This window comes from Ostrea edulis, chromosome 1 (genome assembly GCF_947568905.1).
Source record: "Ostrea edulis chromosome 1, xbOstEdul1.1, whole genome shotgun sequence".
Classification (NCBI taxonomy): Eukaryota; Metazoa; Mollusca; class Bivalvia; order Ostreida; family Ostreidae; genus Ostrea; species Ostrea edulis.
Window position 1 is genome coordinate 14,567,033 of NC_079164.1, and position 16,007 is coordinate 14,583,039.

The window sequence follows — 16,007 nt, forward strand, 5'->3', positions numbered from 1 at the left end:
GAAGTACTAATGACTCTGGGTGATCATTTGTTACAGTTGTGGTTGTAAAGAATGTAAAAATCTCTCTGAGGAGATTTTTTAAAAATATTGGTGAATCTAATGTATTGCTTTTAATTGAAAATATTAAACTTTGGAAATTAAAAGTAGCTATCATTTGTAATAAAATGCATCTTCATTAGATTTTAAGAAAACAATTTTTGTCAGTTTTTTTGTATAATTTGTAAATCTTTCAAGTGGAAGGAAGTTTTTCTCTGAGGAGATTTTTCTTAAAAATATTTGTGAATCTAATGTATTGTTTTTAATTAAAAGTCTTAAACTTTAAAAATTAAGAGTAGCTATCATTTGTAATAAAATACATCATAATTAGATTTCAAGAAAACAATTTTTGTCAGGGTTTTTTTTGGGTACAATTTGTAAATCTTTCAAGTGAAGGTTTTTTGGTAACAAATGTTAAATTGTATGAGATTAAAATCACGAAAAGTTAAATTTCTTGCTAGGTGTTTTGTGCTTCAGAGATGATGGCAGGAGACTTATATATGTTCATCTTAAACTTCTTTATTCGATGAAAATTTATGAATACATTTTTTACGGTCATTATAAAGTAATAAATTATGAGACAAAACACAGAACCGATGAAAAACATGTTTATTTCCAAGTGATGCAACAAAGTGATGAGAAATGGGTTTTTATGATTTATAAGTTTATTCTCCCATGTTTTTGAAAGCTTTCTATGGGCCAGTGTTGATTCAGGACAAATGCTCCCTAACAGAATCACTGTAGGGCCTCTGAATTGATATCGGTGTCCACGGAGGACCTGTCAGGATTACCACAAAGCCACACACCTGTAAGCGAGGATGTGCCTGTCGAAATGCCATGGTCCTGAAGTAAACTGTGATCTCTCCATTAAGATGAATACACCTTTAAGGAGTTTTGAATAAAATTCCTATTCATTTTGGGAGTTGTATAGAAAGCTTGAGTTCAAAGCTGGGTACTGACATGAGTTTTATTTTACAGGAATAACATCCATGATGTTATGTTTTGGGAGGTTGTTAGACGACTTTGATGGCCGGTATTGAATCTGCTGTCTCAAGACTTTTCTTCCATTTCTTTTACATGCTAATATCACGACAAAGTTCTGTACCTGTTCAACTCACAGCCTGAAATAAAAAGTTCATCCATGTTTTAAATTATTTTGTACAGAACTATTGAATTATGGGAAGTTTGTTGCAGATCAGGAGTAGACCATTACATCTAGTAGATGGAGAGACAAATGTTTGGATCCATGGGTCTCTCTATTTATTTTTTGATTTGCATTTGACTACAATTTGGAATTCTTTTAGAAAATTGATGATTTATGATCCAGGGAAAGTTCTTTCTGCATGTCTGCTGGAGGACATTGCACTATTTATTGCACTGATTTGTCACACAAAGACTGCATATTAAACAATATTGAATCCGATCTTCAAATAGATCATATCAAGGTTGAAAAAGTTTACATTTGCAGAACAAATAGTTTGATTGTGTCAATTTTCTTGCATACTCTACAGAATGTATTGCTATAATAAAAAAAAAGAAGAATTGTGTTACCTGTATTTCTGTGGGGTTGGGAATTTCATTTGTTTTCTTGACACTGGATGGAGTGGTACTCCGTGGTGATAGGAATATACCTCTTTTATCGTCCGCTAGTTAACTGTTGTTTGATCTTTAAAATCTTGTCCTAGTTTGACATACATGTACAAGGATGGGTTGATACATGTAAGTAGGTGTTGAAAGCATCTGTTAATGTTTTGGGAAATGAGGTAGAACATTTTGATGAATTTCAGCTTTTATCATACAGAAAACTGTTTTATTTGACACACTATATGAAGTGATAAGCATAGTAAACCATTCTGTTTTATTTTCATTTAGTCCTACTGCAATCAGTATATGTTGTTTTTTTTTTGTCTGCTGTGTGTAACCATTTAAATACTTTCAATTTGCAACTAAATTTTGCATATAGCACCAATGGGGTAAAGGGATTTTGTGGCCATTGCACCTTTGAAGGGGTGGGGCCAAAATCTGGGGGGGGGGGGGGGGTGTTGAATTATGCAGTTTTAGAAATCCTAATTTTGGGATATCTAGCAGACAAACTGTTTTACATAGTTACCGGTATGATAATCTAAATTATGAAATTCATGACTCCTGGATAAAAGGTTCTGGCTTGACTTAAGTCTGAGATTTCATTCAAATTTTGGCTGTTCAAATAAAAGAAAACTCAAACTTAAGGTTGAGATTTTTTCGAGAAATCCAAGCCTGGTGTTAAGGTCATGCCTCACGTCATAAAGATCGTCTTGACCCTTGGTCATCAAGCATGGCAGTAATGATGAACAGGGAGTCTTTTACTTACTTTTAAATATGAAACTCATTGCCCCACAGTCTTGGCTCAGCTGACACCATCAACCATAGTCTTTTACAATTTTACAGGCCATAATTTAGATTTGAAGGAGCATGAGAATAACATGAACATCGCCCAGTTAGTTTTCAGAGATTGAGAGACATGTGTCAGTGGTTTTACCATTAACATGCAATACTTTTAATATGCATGTGAAGTTTTTATGTGTAATACTCAGAAGACTGTTAGGGCCTATGGGTCTTTTGTGCATTAAGTCTTAAAAAATCTTCTTTTCCTTAACACCTAGGCGATGATTAGTCATGCTGATAGGCATTCATCCTCAGGTAGTGTAGGTTCAAGTTCAAGTTCCTTCAAATTATGGCGGGGTGTAGGATTGGCCCCAAGGGAATCAAAGTTTTACGTAAGAATATGTAGGAGGAAATCTTTAAAATTTTCAAGAGCAGTAGGGTCATGATTAATCATTTTAATATGCAAGCATTCTCGGTAGTGCATATTCCTGTTTCTTTGAATCATGATCCTGGGAGGAAGGTTGGGGTCACAATATAGGGGTCAACATTTTACATGGGAATATACATAGTCTTTGAAAATTTTCTTCTCAAAAACCACGGGCCATGAGCAGTGATATCAATATACAAGCACTCCAATGTAGAGCACATTCATATTTGACTAGGGTGGGCTTTAAGTTGGGATTCAAATTTTTATATGAAAATATGTAAGAAATCTAAAAGAAAATCTTTTCAAGAGTAGCAGGACTACACAAAATCATATTGAATTGGATATGCAAACATTCCCAAAATGTGTGAGTTCAAGTTTTTTTTTTTCATATTCAGATTATGAATCCTGAAGTTAGATGGGGCTAAAAAAAATTCTGAAGGACAACAGGGCCATGGTGACTCAGGGGTGGGGGTGGGGGTGGGGAGGTAAATACAATGGCCTGTGGATCTAGTGATATAAAAATTAGCTTAGCTCTTGATGTCATCACATTAAAACAAGAGCTCATTCAACAGGAATCAAGGTCACCATCAGTCAAATAAAGGTTGTATTTAGGGGCATGTAGGATTCCCTCATCAGTATATGCCTGTGTAGACCTTCCTCATGACAATCTGTCATCTGTCCGCCATCTGTAAACTTTTCACAATTTTTGAAGTCTTCTCCAGAGCCACTGAGCCAATTTTAAGTAGACTTGGCACAACTGCAAGCATTCTCATGTACCATAGATTCAAATTTGTTCTTCACACCACAGGAGGGGGTGGGGCTTAATTGAGATATAATGTTTTACATTGGAAAATAATAACTTTTTCATCAGTTGAGTGATGTGGTCTGACTCTTGCTTTCTGTAAACTTATTCCAGTGGTAGGGAATATAGTACATATATATGTACATGATTGAATAAGTCTTTTATCCTCTTACTAGGTTATCTGCTGTGCAATCTCATTTGCTATCCATTGAAAAACATATTTATCCCCCATTTTCAAAACTTTTTTCACTATTGCTACAGATGCATCATCACAAGCCACGGCTAAAATGTACTCACCTCTCATAGGAGGAGCGTAAAATGTACTCTCCTCTCATAAGAGGAGCGTAAAATGTACTCTCCTCTCATAGGAGGAGCGTAAAATGTACTCTCCTCTCATAGGAGGAGCATAAAATTTACTCTCCTCTCTCTCCTCTCATAGGAGGAGCATAAAATGTACTCTCCTCTCATAGGAGGAGCATAAAATGTACTCTCCTCTCATAGGAGGAGCATAAAATGTACTCTCCTCTCATAGGAGGAGCGAACATTTCAGCCATGGCTTGCGACGATGCTACAGATGTTGAGCTAATTTTTTGGTGTGTAGTACATAGAGGAGATATTTGATCAGATCTGAATTCATACTCACTAAAAGAAAACTGTCTGAATTCATACACACTAAAAGAAAACTGTCTGAATTCATACACACTAAAAGAAAACTGTCTGAATTCATACTCAGTAAAAGAAAACTGTCTGAATTCATACTCACTAAAAGAAAACTGTCTGAATTCATACACACTAAAAGAAAACTGTCTGAATTCATACACACTAAATGAAAACTGTCTGAATTCATACTCACTAAAAGAAAACTGTCTGAATTCATACACACTAAAAGAAAACTGTCTGAATTCATACTCACTAAAAGAAAACTGTCTGAATTCATACTCAGTAAAAGAAAACTGTCTGAATTCATACTCACTAAAAGAAAACTGTCTGAATTCACACACACTAAAAGAAAACTGTCTGAATTCATACACACTAAATGAAAACTGTCTGAATTCATACTCACTAAAAGAAAACTGTCTGAAATCATACACACTAAAAGAAAACTGTCTGAATTCATACACACTAAAAGAAAACTGTCTGGCTTCATTTGTTTTCGGATTTCTTGATTTCTTTAGATCATTGTGTCCATGTTGTCGGTGCCTGCCATTTTCTATCGACCTAAAGGCCGTGAGGAGGATTCAGATAATGCTCGTGAAAAGTTCCAGGTCCCCGAGAGCGACCACTTGACCTTTTTAAATGTTTACCAGCAGTGGAAAAGAAATGGGTAAAATTACACATCTTACACCGTGATGTCGGTGTTAGTAAAACATGCAGAAGTAATTTGTATGGTAAAACGCCTTTATAGCTGTGCTGGGGATAAACAATTTTGATTCTTTATGAATGTCATTCGTTATCCAATAAGTTCATTAATATGTTTTATAAATACAGGGAATGAAAATCACTTCGCTGTAAGCATGAGTTCATCATAAGTATGTTCACTGTAATTGTATTTTACTGTATTTGAGAATTCCTGAGAGAAGAATAGACATTGTATGATTTATATAATTATTTCAATATGTGTCAACTCTTTGATATGTAGTGAGTTTTTTTCTTTTGTATTCTGCAGGTACTCAGCCACCTGGTGTGGTGAACATTTCATCCACATTAAAGCCATGAGAAAAGTATGAAAATTACAGAAAAACTCATTTTTAATGTGGAAAGAATTAATATTTTTTTATGTATTGGAATGCATGCACTAATTAATCTACACATCAAAGGACAATGGGTGGATGTTCGATAACAAACATGTACTATAAACCTTATATCAAATTGGGATGGGTGTTTGATAACAAAGATTTGCTGTTAACTTTATGTCAAATTGGGGGTGGGGGGTTTGAGGGTAAAAAATTTTCTAGGAATTTTATATCAAATCGGAATGGATGTTTGATAACCACCATCTGCTATGAACCTTACAGACTAATGCAAAAAGCATGTCAATTCCAAATGAATGCACATGTTTGAAAACTGAGTTTTTCATGGCAGAAACTAAGGACTATGTGTATACAGGGGGTGACCGGGAACAAGAGGAACGCTTGAAATCTTGGGTTTTTATGTCTTCTGTGGTGCAATCGTAGATTTAGTCGCAACACATATAATAGATTTGATATACTGTAAACGTATTATATTTGGCATGTACAATATTTGGCGGAAATCGTTTTTTCAACAAGTTAGGGTAGATTTGATTTAGCGCATTCCTGAATTACTTTAAACATCTAGATTTACGGATGGCATTTAGCGATGTACTTGATTTAGCGGAAGCTGCGTTCCGCCAAAGGCGCTAAATAGAATACACAGCCAAATGTAATACATTTACAGTATTACGATACTGGTCAATTAAGTGTCATGTGATGTCCTGTAAATATAACGGAGACATTATTTGACCCATGACCTCTAGCACAGTAGTCTAGTGCTTGACCAATCAATTTTGAGGGTTAAGCCATGAACCAAAGATAGTAGAAAGGCCATGTATCTACCACTGCCACATTATCATCATCAACTAGTATTCACGAAGCACATTTATATACATCTTATAGCAGTGCACAAAATTACCTAACCCTTCACGTCAAGTGCATTCTACAAAAACTGCGAGTGTAAATGACATTGAATATTTCTAGTTCGTTAGCTGTAGATCAGTGCCGGTCTCGGTTACCTTGTACAACGACACACCTAGGTTCTGTAAATCTGATATTGAATGCTTCTGTTACACTTAACGTTTAAATGTGTCTCAATATTACCTTCCAATGCATCGTGACCTCCTGATGTAAAACTCTCAGTGCAAAATTGTAATTTAGAAGAGGATTTAGAATCTGCAGTCACTGAGGGGTTTTTCTCTGGAGTTCCCGGGTATTCCCCGTTTTTGATCAGGAGTATATTATGAATACTGTTTTGAGTCCTGTCACTGACAATAAACTTTGGAGTTTATCTATATGACATTTTTTGAAAATGTTTTTGTTTCTATGTTTTAGGAAAATTGATAAATAGGCATATCCTTATATTTATATTTTGAAGGAAAATCTTGATAATGCAAATGAATTATAGTGTTTGCAGTATGAACTAGAAAACTGACAAAGTAATTCAGGTCCCTGTGGACATAAAGTCGAGGGCTGGACATAGACATGAAATTCGTGAAAACTGAACAACAACACTGTGGTAATAGACTACACTTCCTCTCCCCCAACAGCTTCATATCACTAAATGTTCTCATTATATTTAAGTATTTTCTTGCAAGAAAACAGCATATGTAGGTACTAGATGTGACATTTGACTACAGTTTGATGGTAGTTTTACCTGTGTATGTAGGTACTAGATGTGATATTTGATTACAGTTTGATGGTAGTTTTACCTGTGACATTTGACTACAGTTTGATGGTAGTTTTACCTGTGTATGTAGGTACATGTACTAGATGTGATATTTGATTACAGTTTGATGGTAGTTTTACCTGTGACATTTGACTACAGTTTGATGGTAGTTTTACCTGTGTATGTAGGTACTAGATGTGACATTTGATTACAGTTTGATGGTAGTTTTACCTGTGACATTTGACTACAGTTTGATGGTAGTTTTACCTGTGTATGTAGGTACTAGATGTGACATTTGACTACAGTTTGATGGTAGTTTACCTGTGTATGTAGGTACTAGATGTGACATTTGACTACAGTTTGATGGTAGTTTACCTGTGTATGTAGGTACTAGATGTGACATTTGACTACAGTTTGATGGTAGTTTTACCTGTGTATGTAGGTACTAGATGTGATATTTGACTACAGTTTGATGGTAGTTTTACCTGTGACATTTGACTACAGTTTGATGGTAGTTTTACCTGTGTATGTAGGTACTAGATGTGATATTTGATTACAGTTTGATGGTAGTTTTACCTGTGTATGTAGGTACTAGATGTGATATTTGACTACAGTTTGATGGTAGTTTTACCTGTGACATTTGACTACAGTTTGATGGTAGTTTTACCTGTGTATGTAGGTACTAGATGTGACATTTGACTACAGTTTGATGGTAGTTTACCTGTGTATGTAGGTACTAGATGTGATATTTGACTACAGTTTGATGGTAGTTTTACCTGTGACATTTGACTACAGTTTGATGGTAGTTTTACCTGTGTATGTAGGTACTAGATGTGACATTTGACTACAGTTTGATGGTAGTTTTACCTGTGTATGTAGGTACTAGATGTGACATTTGACTACAGTTTGATGGTAGTTTTACCTGTGTATGTAGGTACTAGATGTGATATTTGATTACAGTTTGATGGTAGTTTTACCTGTGACATTTGACTACAGTTTGATGGTAGTTTTACCTGTGTATGTAGGTACTAGATGTGACATTTGACTACAGTTTGATGGTAGTTTACCTGTGTATGTAGGTACTAGATGTGATATTTGACTACAGTTTGATGGTAGTTTTACCTGTGACATTTGACTACAGTTTGATGGTAGTTTTACCTGTGTATGTAGGTACTAGATGTGATATTTGACTACAGTTTGATGGTAGTTTTACCTGTGTATGTAGGTACTAGATGTGACATTTGACTACAGTTTGATGGTAGTTTTACCTGTGTATGTAGGTACTAGATGTGACATTTGACTACAGTTTGATGGTAGTTTACCTGTGTATGTAGGTACTAGATGTGACATTTGACTACAGTTTGATGGTAGTTTACCTGTGTATGTAGGTACTAGATGTGACATTTGACTACAGTTTGATGGTAGTTTTACCTGTGTATGTAGGTACTAGATGTGACATTTGACTACAGTTTGATGGTAGTTTTACCTGTGTATGTAGGTACTAGATGTGATATTTGACTACAGTTTGATGGTAGTTTTACCTGTGACATTTGACTACAGTTTGATGGTAGTTTTACCTGTGACATTTGACTACAGTTTGATGGTAGTTTTACCTGTGTATGTAGGTACTAGATGTGACATTTGACTACAGTTTGATGGTAGTTTTACCTGTGTATGTAGGTACGCGAAGTCAGACAACAACTAAAAGAAATAATGGACCAACAGAAGATGGAGCTAGTCTCTTGTGGAAACGAGTGGGACGTCATCCGCAAGTGTATCTGTTCTGCGTATTTCCACCAAGCTGCTCGACTCAAGGTATATAACTCACAAAAAAGGGGGATTTGCAATGATAAATCTTAGGATTAAAAGTTATATTTTTAAAACTAGCTTAGATTGGAGTCTTTTTCTGTGTTAGGTTTCCATTAAGGCTGAATATTTGGCCTCCGAACATGAGCCATGTTTTTGAATCATTTTTCTGTCCCTCTGTTGTTCCATTCGTCTGTCCATCATAATAAAGTCACAAGGATTAGAAGTGTGAAATTTTTAACAAAGCCATGACTTTGTATCATTCAGACTTGTAGAAATTCTTAACGAAGCCATGACTTTGCATCATTCAGACTTGTAGAAATTCTTAACGAAGCCATGACTTTGCATCATTCAGACTTGTAGAAATTCTTAACGAAGCCATGACTTTGCATCATTCAGACTTGTAGAAATTCTTAACGAAGCCATGACTTTGCATCATTCAGACTTGTAGAAATTCTTACTTGACCTGGATTTATCATGACCCTGAATCCTAGTCTTGTCCATAATTTTGGTACTGTGACACTCATATACCATATAACTCATTTAGTATGAACACAAGATTCAGCAAAATTATGGATGTTGTGACGTTTTTCTGAATTCCTGTCAATATTCTTTATATTTCTTTAATATTAAAAAAATCAGAACAAATTTGATTTCATTGAATTTACATACATGACAAAGTAATTTTCATTCCCCCAAATGCATTAGAGCAATGTATATGTACCTGTGTATAATCAATTCCTTTTTCTAGAGAATCATTTTATTTACATGTAATTTATATACCACATTTTACCATTGGGCATCCACCACAACTTCTGTCTACAATTCCTCTGTTAGCAAACACTCATAATCAGTTATGTCAACTAATAAGTGAATTGTCATGGTCAACCATTAATTAGAATACCAACAGAAAGTGTAAGTGGCAAGTAAGCCCCCCCCCCCTCCCCCTTTGTTATAAATTGAAGAAATAATTTTGTTTATATACGGATATTGTGAATTTCGTTTTTTGTGGATATGGTTTTTCAACAAAATAAATCCATAAACAAACTTTTTACCCAGAAATTTTATGATATGAAATAGATGCTCATTTTTTTAATTAGTAACCTTAAACAAAGCACAGTTCAAAAAATTAAATTTTAACTCTAATGAATATTGTCATCAAAAGAATTTACATCAGGCACACTAGACATTAATCTTAAGAACTCGCGTCTTTCAGGGTATAGGAGAAAAAAATGTTTGTACAGCTAGACGTTAATCTTAAGAAATCTCATCATTTCAGGGTATAGGAGAGTACGTCAATGTTCGTACGGGAATGCCCTGCCACCTTCACCCCACCAGCTCGCTGTACGGTATGGGATACAACCCGGACTACATCGTGTACCATGAACTCATCATGACTGTCAAGGTAAGTATCACGAACACATCATGACTGTCAAGACAAGTCTTCACTAACTCATCATGACTGTCAAGACAAGTCTTCACTAACTCATCATGACTGTCAAGTCTCATGAACTTATCATGACTTGAACACATCATGACTGTCAAGGCAAGTCTCAAATCCAACCGAACCATCACCAGGAGCCACATCATGTTGCTACCATTTGCGACTAAAGAATGAATATCCAGAGAGACCACTTTTTTTCCAGCAAGCAAAAACATTTTAAATAAAATAAAAACAAACAATTTAGCAACATATCCCCCTTCCCAAATTAATTGCTTTATCTTCTTTACGTGTGATGCCATTCTACGATAGTTTGTCCCGAGATGTGTGGAGCGAGCTTCCAAAAGATAAAATACAAGGAAAGAAAACCGAGAGAATGGGGTTGAAGATAACAGTGACAATTAAAATCAAGTGACAATACGGAACTAAGTGTTCAAGATGGGCCTCTTTTCTTGAGAAAAGTTATGTAAAACAAATACCTACTGTATAAGCAGAATTTTTAGCAAGGAATTAACTGGTTGGCAGTATAGTCTGAATTTTACGTTTTACAGGAGTATAGTCTGATTTTAATAATTTTACGTTTTACAGGAGTACATGCAGTGCACGACAACTGTAGATGGTCATTGGTTGGCAGTATAGTCTGAATTTTACGTTTTACAGGAGTATAGTCTGATTTTAAGAATTTTACGTTTTACAGGAGTATATGCAGTGCGTGACAGCTGTAGATGGCCATTGGTTGGCAGAACTGGGCCCCATGTTTTACTCCATTAAAGACTCAAGTAAGTCTCGTAAAGAGAGAAGGATAATTGCGGAAGAAGAAATGAATGCAATGGAAGACGAAATGAAGAGAGCTACTGATCTCATTAAGGCTCGAAAAGAAGAGCAGGAGAAGAAAGAGGCAGCATATGTAAAAAGGTACTGTCAACTCCCTAAAAATCAATAATCTTAAAATCAGTACGATCATTTAACTCTCAACAATAGACTTACAAGAGGTACAGTCAGTTCAACTTTTACCAATCAACAGCTTTATGATAGGTAGTCAAATAGCTTTATGATAGGTAGTCAAACAGCTTTATGATAGGTAGTCAAACAGCTTTATGAAAGTGGTCAATGAAACAGCAGTAAAACACCAACAACACTCTTACTAAAGGCACAGTGAATTCATCTTTTAACAATCAGGTGTGGTGGATTTTACTCTCAGTCTTTGGGAAGCACCTCTAAATACAAATTACACATCATCAAATTAGATAGGCAATTTCAGAGGTGGCAAAATTTATAAACTACACCCATTTTCGAGCCCCTGAATGTATGGGTATAATCAAAATCTAGCATACCACAACAAGAGAAGCTGTTATTTGTTGGGAGTGCGAGACTGAGCGATGCCCACAATATCAATCGTGTCTCATGGTCTTAGTTAAGGTTCATGTTGGACCAATCAAGTAGGTGTGGTCTTGTTTTGAGAAAATGGTCACAGAACATCGTTTTCTTACAGCTGGTTCAACAAATTGCAGTGCCTGACATGATGATGGAGAATCCTTCTGGCATTGTCTCAAAAGTGTGTCTGCCTGTAGAAAATTGAATTTTACAAAATATTTTAAGACAGCTGCAGTCAAACCTTATTTTCTCAAACTCGATGGGACCGAGAAAAAACTCCAGATTTCCAAAGATTCAAGGGTAAAATACATAAAGAATAAGTGGTTGGGACTTCCAAATCACTTCGACATATTCGAAATATCGGTGTTCTAGATACCGAAGTCCAACTGTAGTTTATTACAAAGATGGAACACAATGAACTCCCCTACTATTGTGTGGTGGTGGAGGGGACCCACATTTGGCCACCTGTTGAGAGTCGCACGGTGCCAGTTGTCTCAATCAATCCTTGACACATCAGTTTCTAGATTTAACCAGCACATTACAACATGAACAGGTGATTCCAATTTATTTGTAATTTTGTTTTTTCAGAAGAGACATAGCCACCCCGGGGAGAATAGAGCCCAGCACTCCCAGAAGAACTCCTGCCAAGTTTGGAATCTAAGCTACGGAGGGCTTACAGAACTAACTCCGTTAAATGTGAAAGACAATGGATGATGTTATCTGATGGAAGGTGTCCATTAGATTACTCTTAAAAGACAATTTATCACTAAATCTTGATCTGGAATTCATAAAAATCAGGGCAAGACTGTCTTAATGACGGTCATTATCATCATGATGTCACAAAACAACAATTAAAACTGAAAGCATCGAGCTTTATTACAACATTTCATACACACACTCATTGTATAACAGTTTCATTTTATCCTTTTAATTTTATGCAGATGCAATGTGAATAAAATCTTGTTAATAAATATCTAATTACACAATCTTCATTGTCGATTTATTAAGATAGGGAAACCATGGTGAAAATATTTTATAATTATTTCTAAAATTAAAAACTATAAAATATACAACAGAAAGTGTTATACACTGTTACAAAAATGCCTACTTTGCTTTTAATTGATGTATTTTTAGTGTAAAGGTTGGGGGAAATGTTAATGGTTTTGACCATGGTTTAATTATTTCTTCGACTTGCTGAGTAACTACACAATGGTTACACAACAATGAATCCATCTTCAATAGAGCAAATCAGCAAGAACTTGTACTATCCCTTTCAGAATGTCAGAACTTGAACCATCCCTTTACTTTCACTTTATGAAGTTACTTTCACTTTGTGAAGGACCTAGCATGCCTTCCTCTATCTGAGTTATCTCTCGGGACGCGGAAACCAGCTCCCAAAAATCTGGAATGTAATTCAATCAGTGAAAATTAGAATGAGGTGTAATAAACAAGAGGCCCATGGGCCACATCACTCACCTGAGTCACCTTGGCTCATATTTTAAAGATTTTTCCTATATATTCCCATGTAAAACTTTTATCCCTATTGTGGCCCCAACCTACTCCCGGGGGGCCATGATTTTTTCAAAATTGAATCTGGACTATGTCAGGAAGCTTTCATGTAAATTTCGACTTTCCTGACCCAGCAGTTTTTGAGAAGATTTTTAAAGATTTTCTCTATATATTTGTATGCAAAACTTTGATCCCCCCTTGTGGCCCCATCCTACCCCCGGGGGCCATGATTTTAACAAACTTCAATCTGCACTATGTCAGGAATCTTTCATGTAAATATCACGCAAAATTTTGTTCTCCCCCTTGTGGCCCCATCCTACCCTCAGGGGGCCATGATTTTAACAAACTTCAATCTGCACTATGTCAGGAATCTTTCATGTAAATATTAGCTTTTTTGGCAAGGTGGTTCTTGAGAGAAAGATTTTTAAATGACCCAACCCTATTTTTGTGATTATCTCCCCTTTGGAGGGGGCAGGGCCCTTCATTTGAATAAACTTCTTGCCCTTCACCCAAGGATGCTTTTGGCCAAGTTTGGTTGAAAATGGTCCAGTGGTTCTGGAGAAGAAGTCGAAAATGTAAAAAGATTACAGAGAATCAGACGGCGGACAAATGGCGATCAGAAAAGCTCACTTGAGCTTTCAGCTCAGGTGAGCTAAAAATGTACAAACGTACAATCCATCCCCTAATACATGAAATTAATCATGTACATGTGTTTCATTTTCAAAAGATAAATTTGTTTAGGATGCCTAACACATCTAAATCATTAACAATCCTGTAATGAAATTCTTCATCTAAATCATTAACAATCCTGTAATGAAATTCTTCACAGATTAACAGATCTGAATTATTTACACCCAATCCCCTGAACTGTGGAATCTTTAATAAATGGGGGCCAATTTTCATAGATTGCCAAGATTTTACAATTTTGTTGGGATGCAATTTCGTGATATGGTTTATGAACATTAAAATGTCATACAAATTGTGTATTTTGTATGTGGTTTAAGTTTATCCATGAACATTGATATCCGTGAAATATAATGATTCCACAGTATCATTAAAAACTCAGGTAAATCTGTTGAATATTTTTGGCTCTATCTGTATAACATGTTTTTTTGGTGTATTTGAAACATGTCCTCGGGTGTATTTGAACCATGTCCTTGGGTGTTTGTCCTCGGGTGTATTTGAAATATGTCCTCTGGTGTATTTGAAATATGTCCTCGGGTGTATTTGAAACATGTCCTCGGGTGTAATTATAAAATGTCCTCCGGTGTATTTGTAAAATGTCCTCGGGGTGTATTTGAAACATGTCCTCGGGTGTATTTGAACCATGACCTCGGGTGTATTGAAACGTGTCCTCGGGTGTATTGAAACGTGTCCTCGGGTGTATTTGAACCATGTCCTTGGGTGTTTGTCCTCGGGTGTATTTGAACCATGTCCTCGGGTGTATTTGAAACATGTGCTTGGGTGTAATTATAAAATGTCCTCCGGTGTATTTGTAAAATGTCCTCGGGGTGTATTTGAAACATGTCCTCGGGTGTATTTGAAACATGTCCTCGAGTGTATTTGAACCATGACCTCGGGTGTATTGAAACGTGTCCTCGGGTGTATTTGAAACATGTCCTCGGGTGTATTTGAACCATGACCTCGGGTGTATTGAAACGTGTCCTCGGGCGTATTTGTAAAATGTCCTCGGGTGTATTTGTAAAATGTCCTCCAGTGTAGCAAATATCAGTGTATACAACAACAGCTAGGTGTCTTACCTTCCAGTTTGTTGGTTGGTGTCTCTTGGGTGATAAAGACCACTGTTATTTTGAACTGCAAAACGAAAGTCCCTGCCATTGTTAACCTGTCTATCAGCTGACAAGGGGTGGAGTCTGTAAATGGAAATTATCAACAGTTACACGTATAAGTACGGAACTGTCTATCAGCTGACAAGGGGTGGAGTCTGTAAACGGAAATTATCAACAGTTACACGTACAAGTACGGAACTGTCTATCAGCTGACAAGGGGTGGAGTCTGTAAACGGAAATTATCAACAGTAACACGTACAAGTACGGAACTGTCTATCAGCTGACAAGGGGTGAAGTCTGTAAACGGAAATTATCAACAGTAACATGTATAAGTACGGAACTGTCTATCAGCTGACAAGGGGTGGAGTCTGTAAACGGAAATTATCAACAGTAACACGTACAAGTACGGAACTGTCTATCAGCTGACAAGGGGTGGAGTCTGTAAACGGAAATTATCAACAGTAACACGTACAAGTACGGAACTGTCTATCAGCTGACAAGGGGTGAAGTCTGTAAACGGAAATTATCAACAGTAACATGTATAAGTACGGAACTGTCTATCAGCTGACAAGGGGTGGAGTCTGTAAACGGAAATTATCAACAGTAACACATACAAGTACGGAACTGTCTATCAGCTGACAAGGGGTGGAGTCTGTAAACGGAAATTATCAACAGTAACACGTACAAGTACGGAACTGTCTATCAGCTGACAAGGGGTGGAGTCTGTAAACGGAAATTATCAATAGTTACACGTATAAGTACGGAACTTTTCATAGTGATCCAGACTCTAAACACTCCATTTTGATATACAATACTTGCATTCTGCTAAAGCTGTCAAAGGTCTGTTGTTTGGGTCGGCTGTTGCCATAACCTCCCCTGTTTCCACCTTGGTTGATCGTATTAAGACCTCCTCCTCCAACTAAAAAGAAATTCACAGGTCAGTAAATACAGGTATGGAATTATTTTACAAATCCAACTGTAAATGAAGAAACAGTCTGGAATGTACAAATGAAAATATGTTTGTTTAAACAAATGGTCAGGACTGCATTTAAGATCAAA

At 36.2% G+C, this 16,007-nt stretch overlaps 2 protein-coding genes and 1 long non-coding RNA gene across 10 annotated transcripts in view; 1 reads left to right on the forward strand and 2 right to left on the reverse strand.

Annotated features, from left to right (window-relative positions):
• Positions 1–12,635, forward strand: part of LOC125660880 (pre-mRNA-splicing factor ATP-dependent RNA helicase PRP16-like) — a 47,746-nt gene extending 35,111 nt beyond the window's left edge. For all 4 annotated transcript variants that reach the window (XM_048892701.2, XM_048892715.2, XM_048892712.2 and 1 more), the window contains 6 exons: positions 4,805–4,953; positions 5,296–5,350; positions 8,709–8,843; positions 10,114–10,239; positions 10,973–11,190; positions 12,238–12,635. In XM_048892701.2, coding sequence (XP_048748658.2) covers positions 4,805–4,953; positions 5,296–5,350; positions 8,709–8,843; positions 10,114–10,239; positions 10,973–11,190; positions 12,238–12,310 — 756 coding nt within the window. In that variant the 3' untranslated portion in view covers positions 12,311–12,635. The remainder of the gene's footprint in view (positions 1–4,804; positions 4,954–5,295; positions 5,351–8,708; positions 8,844–10,113; positions 10,240–10,972; positions 11,191–12,237) is intronic.
• On the reverse strand, positions 631–2,014 carry LOC130051222 (uncharacterized). Its single transcript, XR_008799637.1, has 2 exons — positions 1,588–2,014; positions 631–1,157 (listed from the first exon to the last, which is right to left on the reverse strand). It is a non-coding gene; the product is annotated as an uncharacterized LOC130051222 (long non-coding RNA).
• Positions 12,508–16,007, reverse strand: part of LOC125660875 (protein virilizer homolog) — a 44,252-nt gene continuing 40,752 nt past the window's right edge. For 3 of the 5 annotated variants that reach the window (XM_056152765.1, XM_056152760.1, XM_056152761.1), the window contains 3 exons: positions 15,768–15,867; positions 14,919–15,032; positions 12,508–13,051 (listed from right to left, as the gene is read on the reverse strand). In XM_056152765.1, coding sequence (XP_056008740.1) covers positions 12,976–13,051; positions 14,919–15,032; positions 15,768–15,867 — 290 coding nt within the window. In that variant the 3' untranslated portion in view covers positions 12,508–12,975. Of the gene's footprint in view, positions 13,052–14,918; positions 15,033–15,345; positions 15,672–15,767; positions 15,868–16,007 lie in introns of those variants that run through there. The other 2 variants (XM_056152764.1, XM_056152763.1) reach the window with 1 other exon arrangement.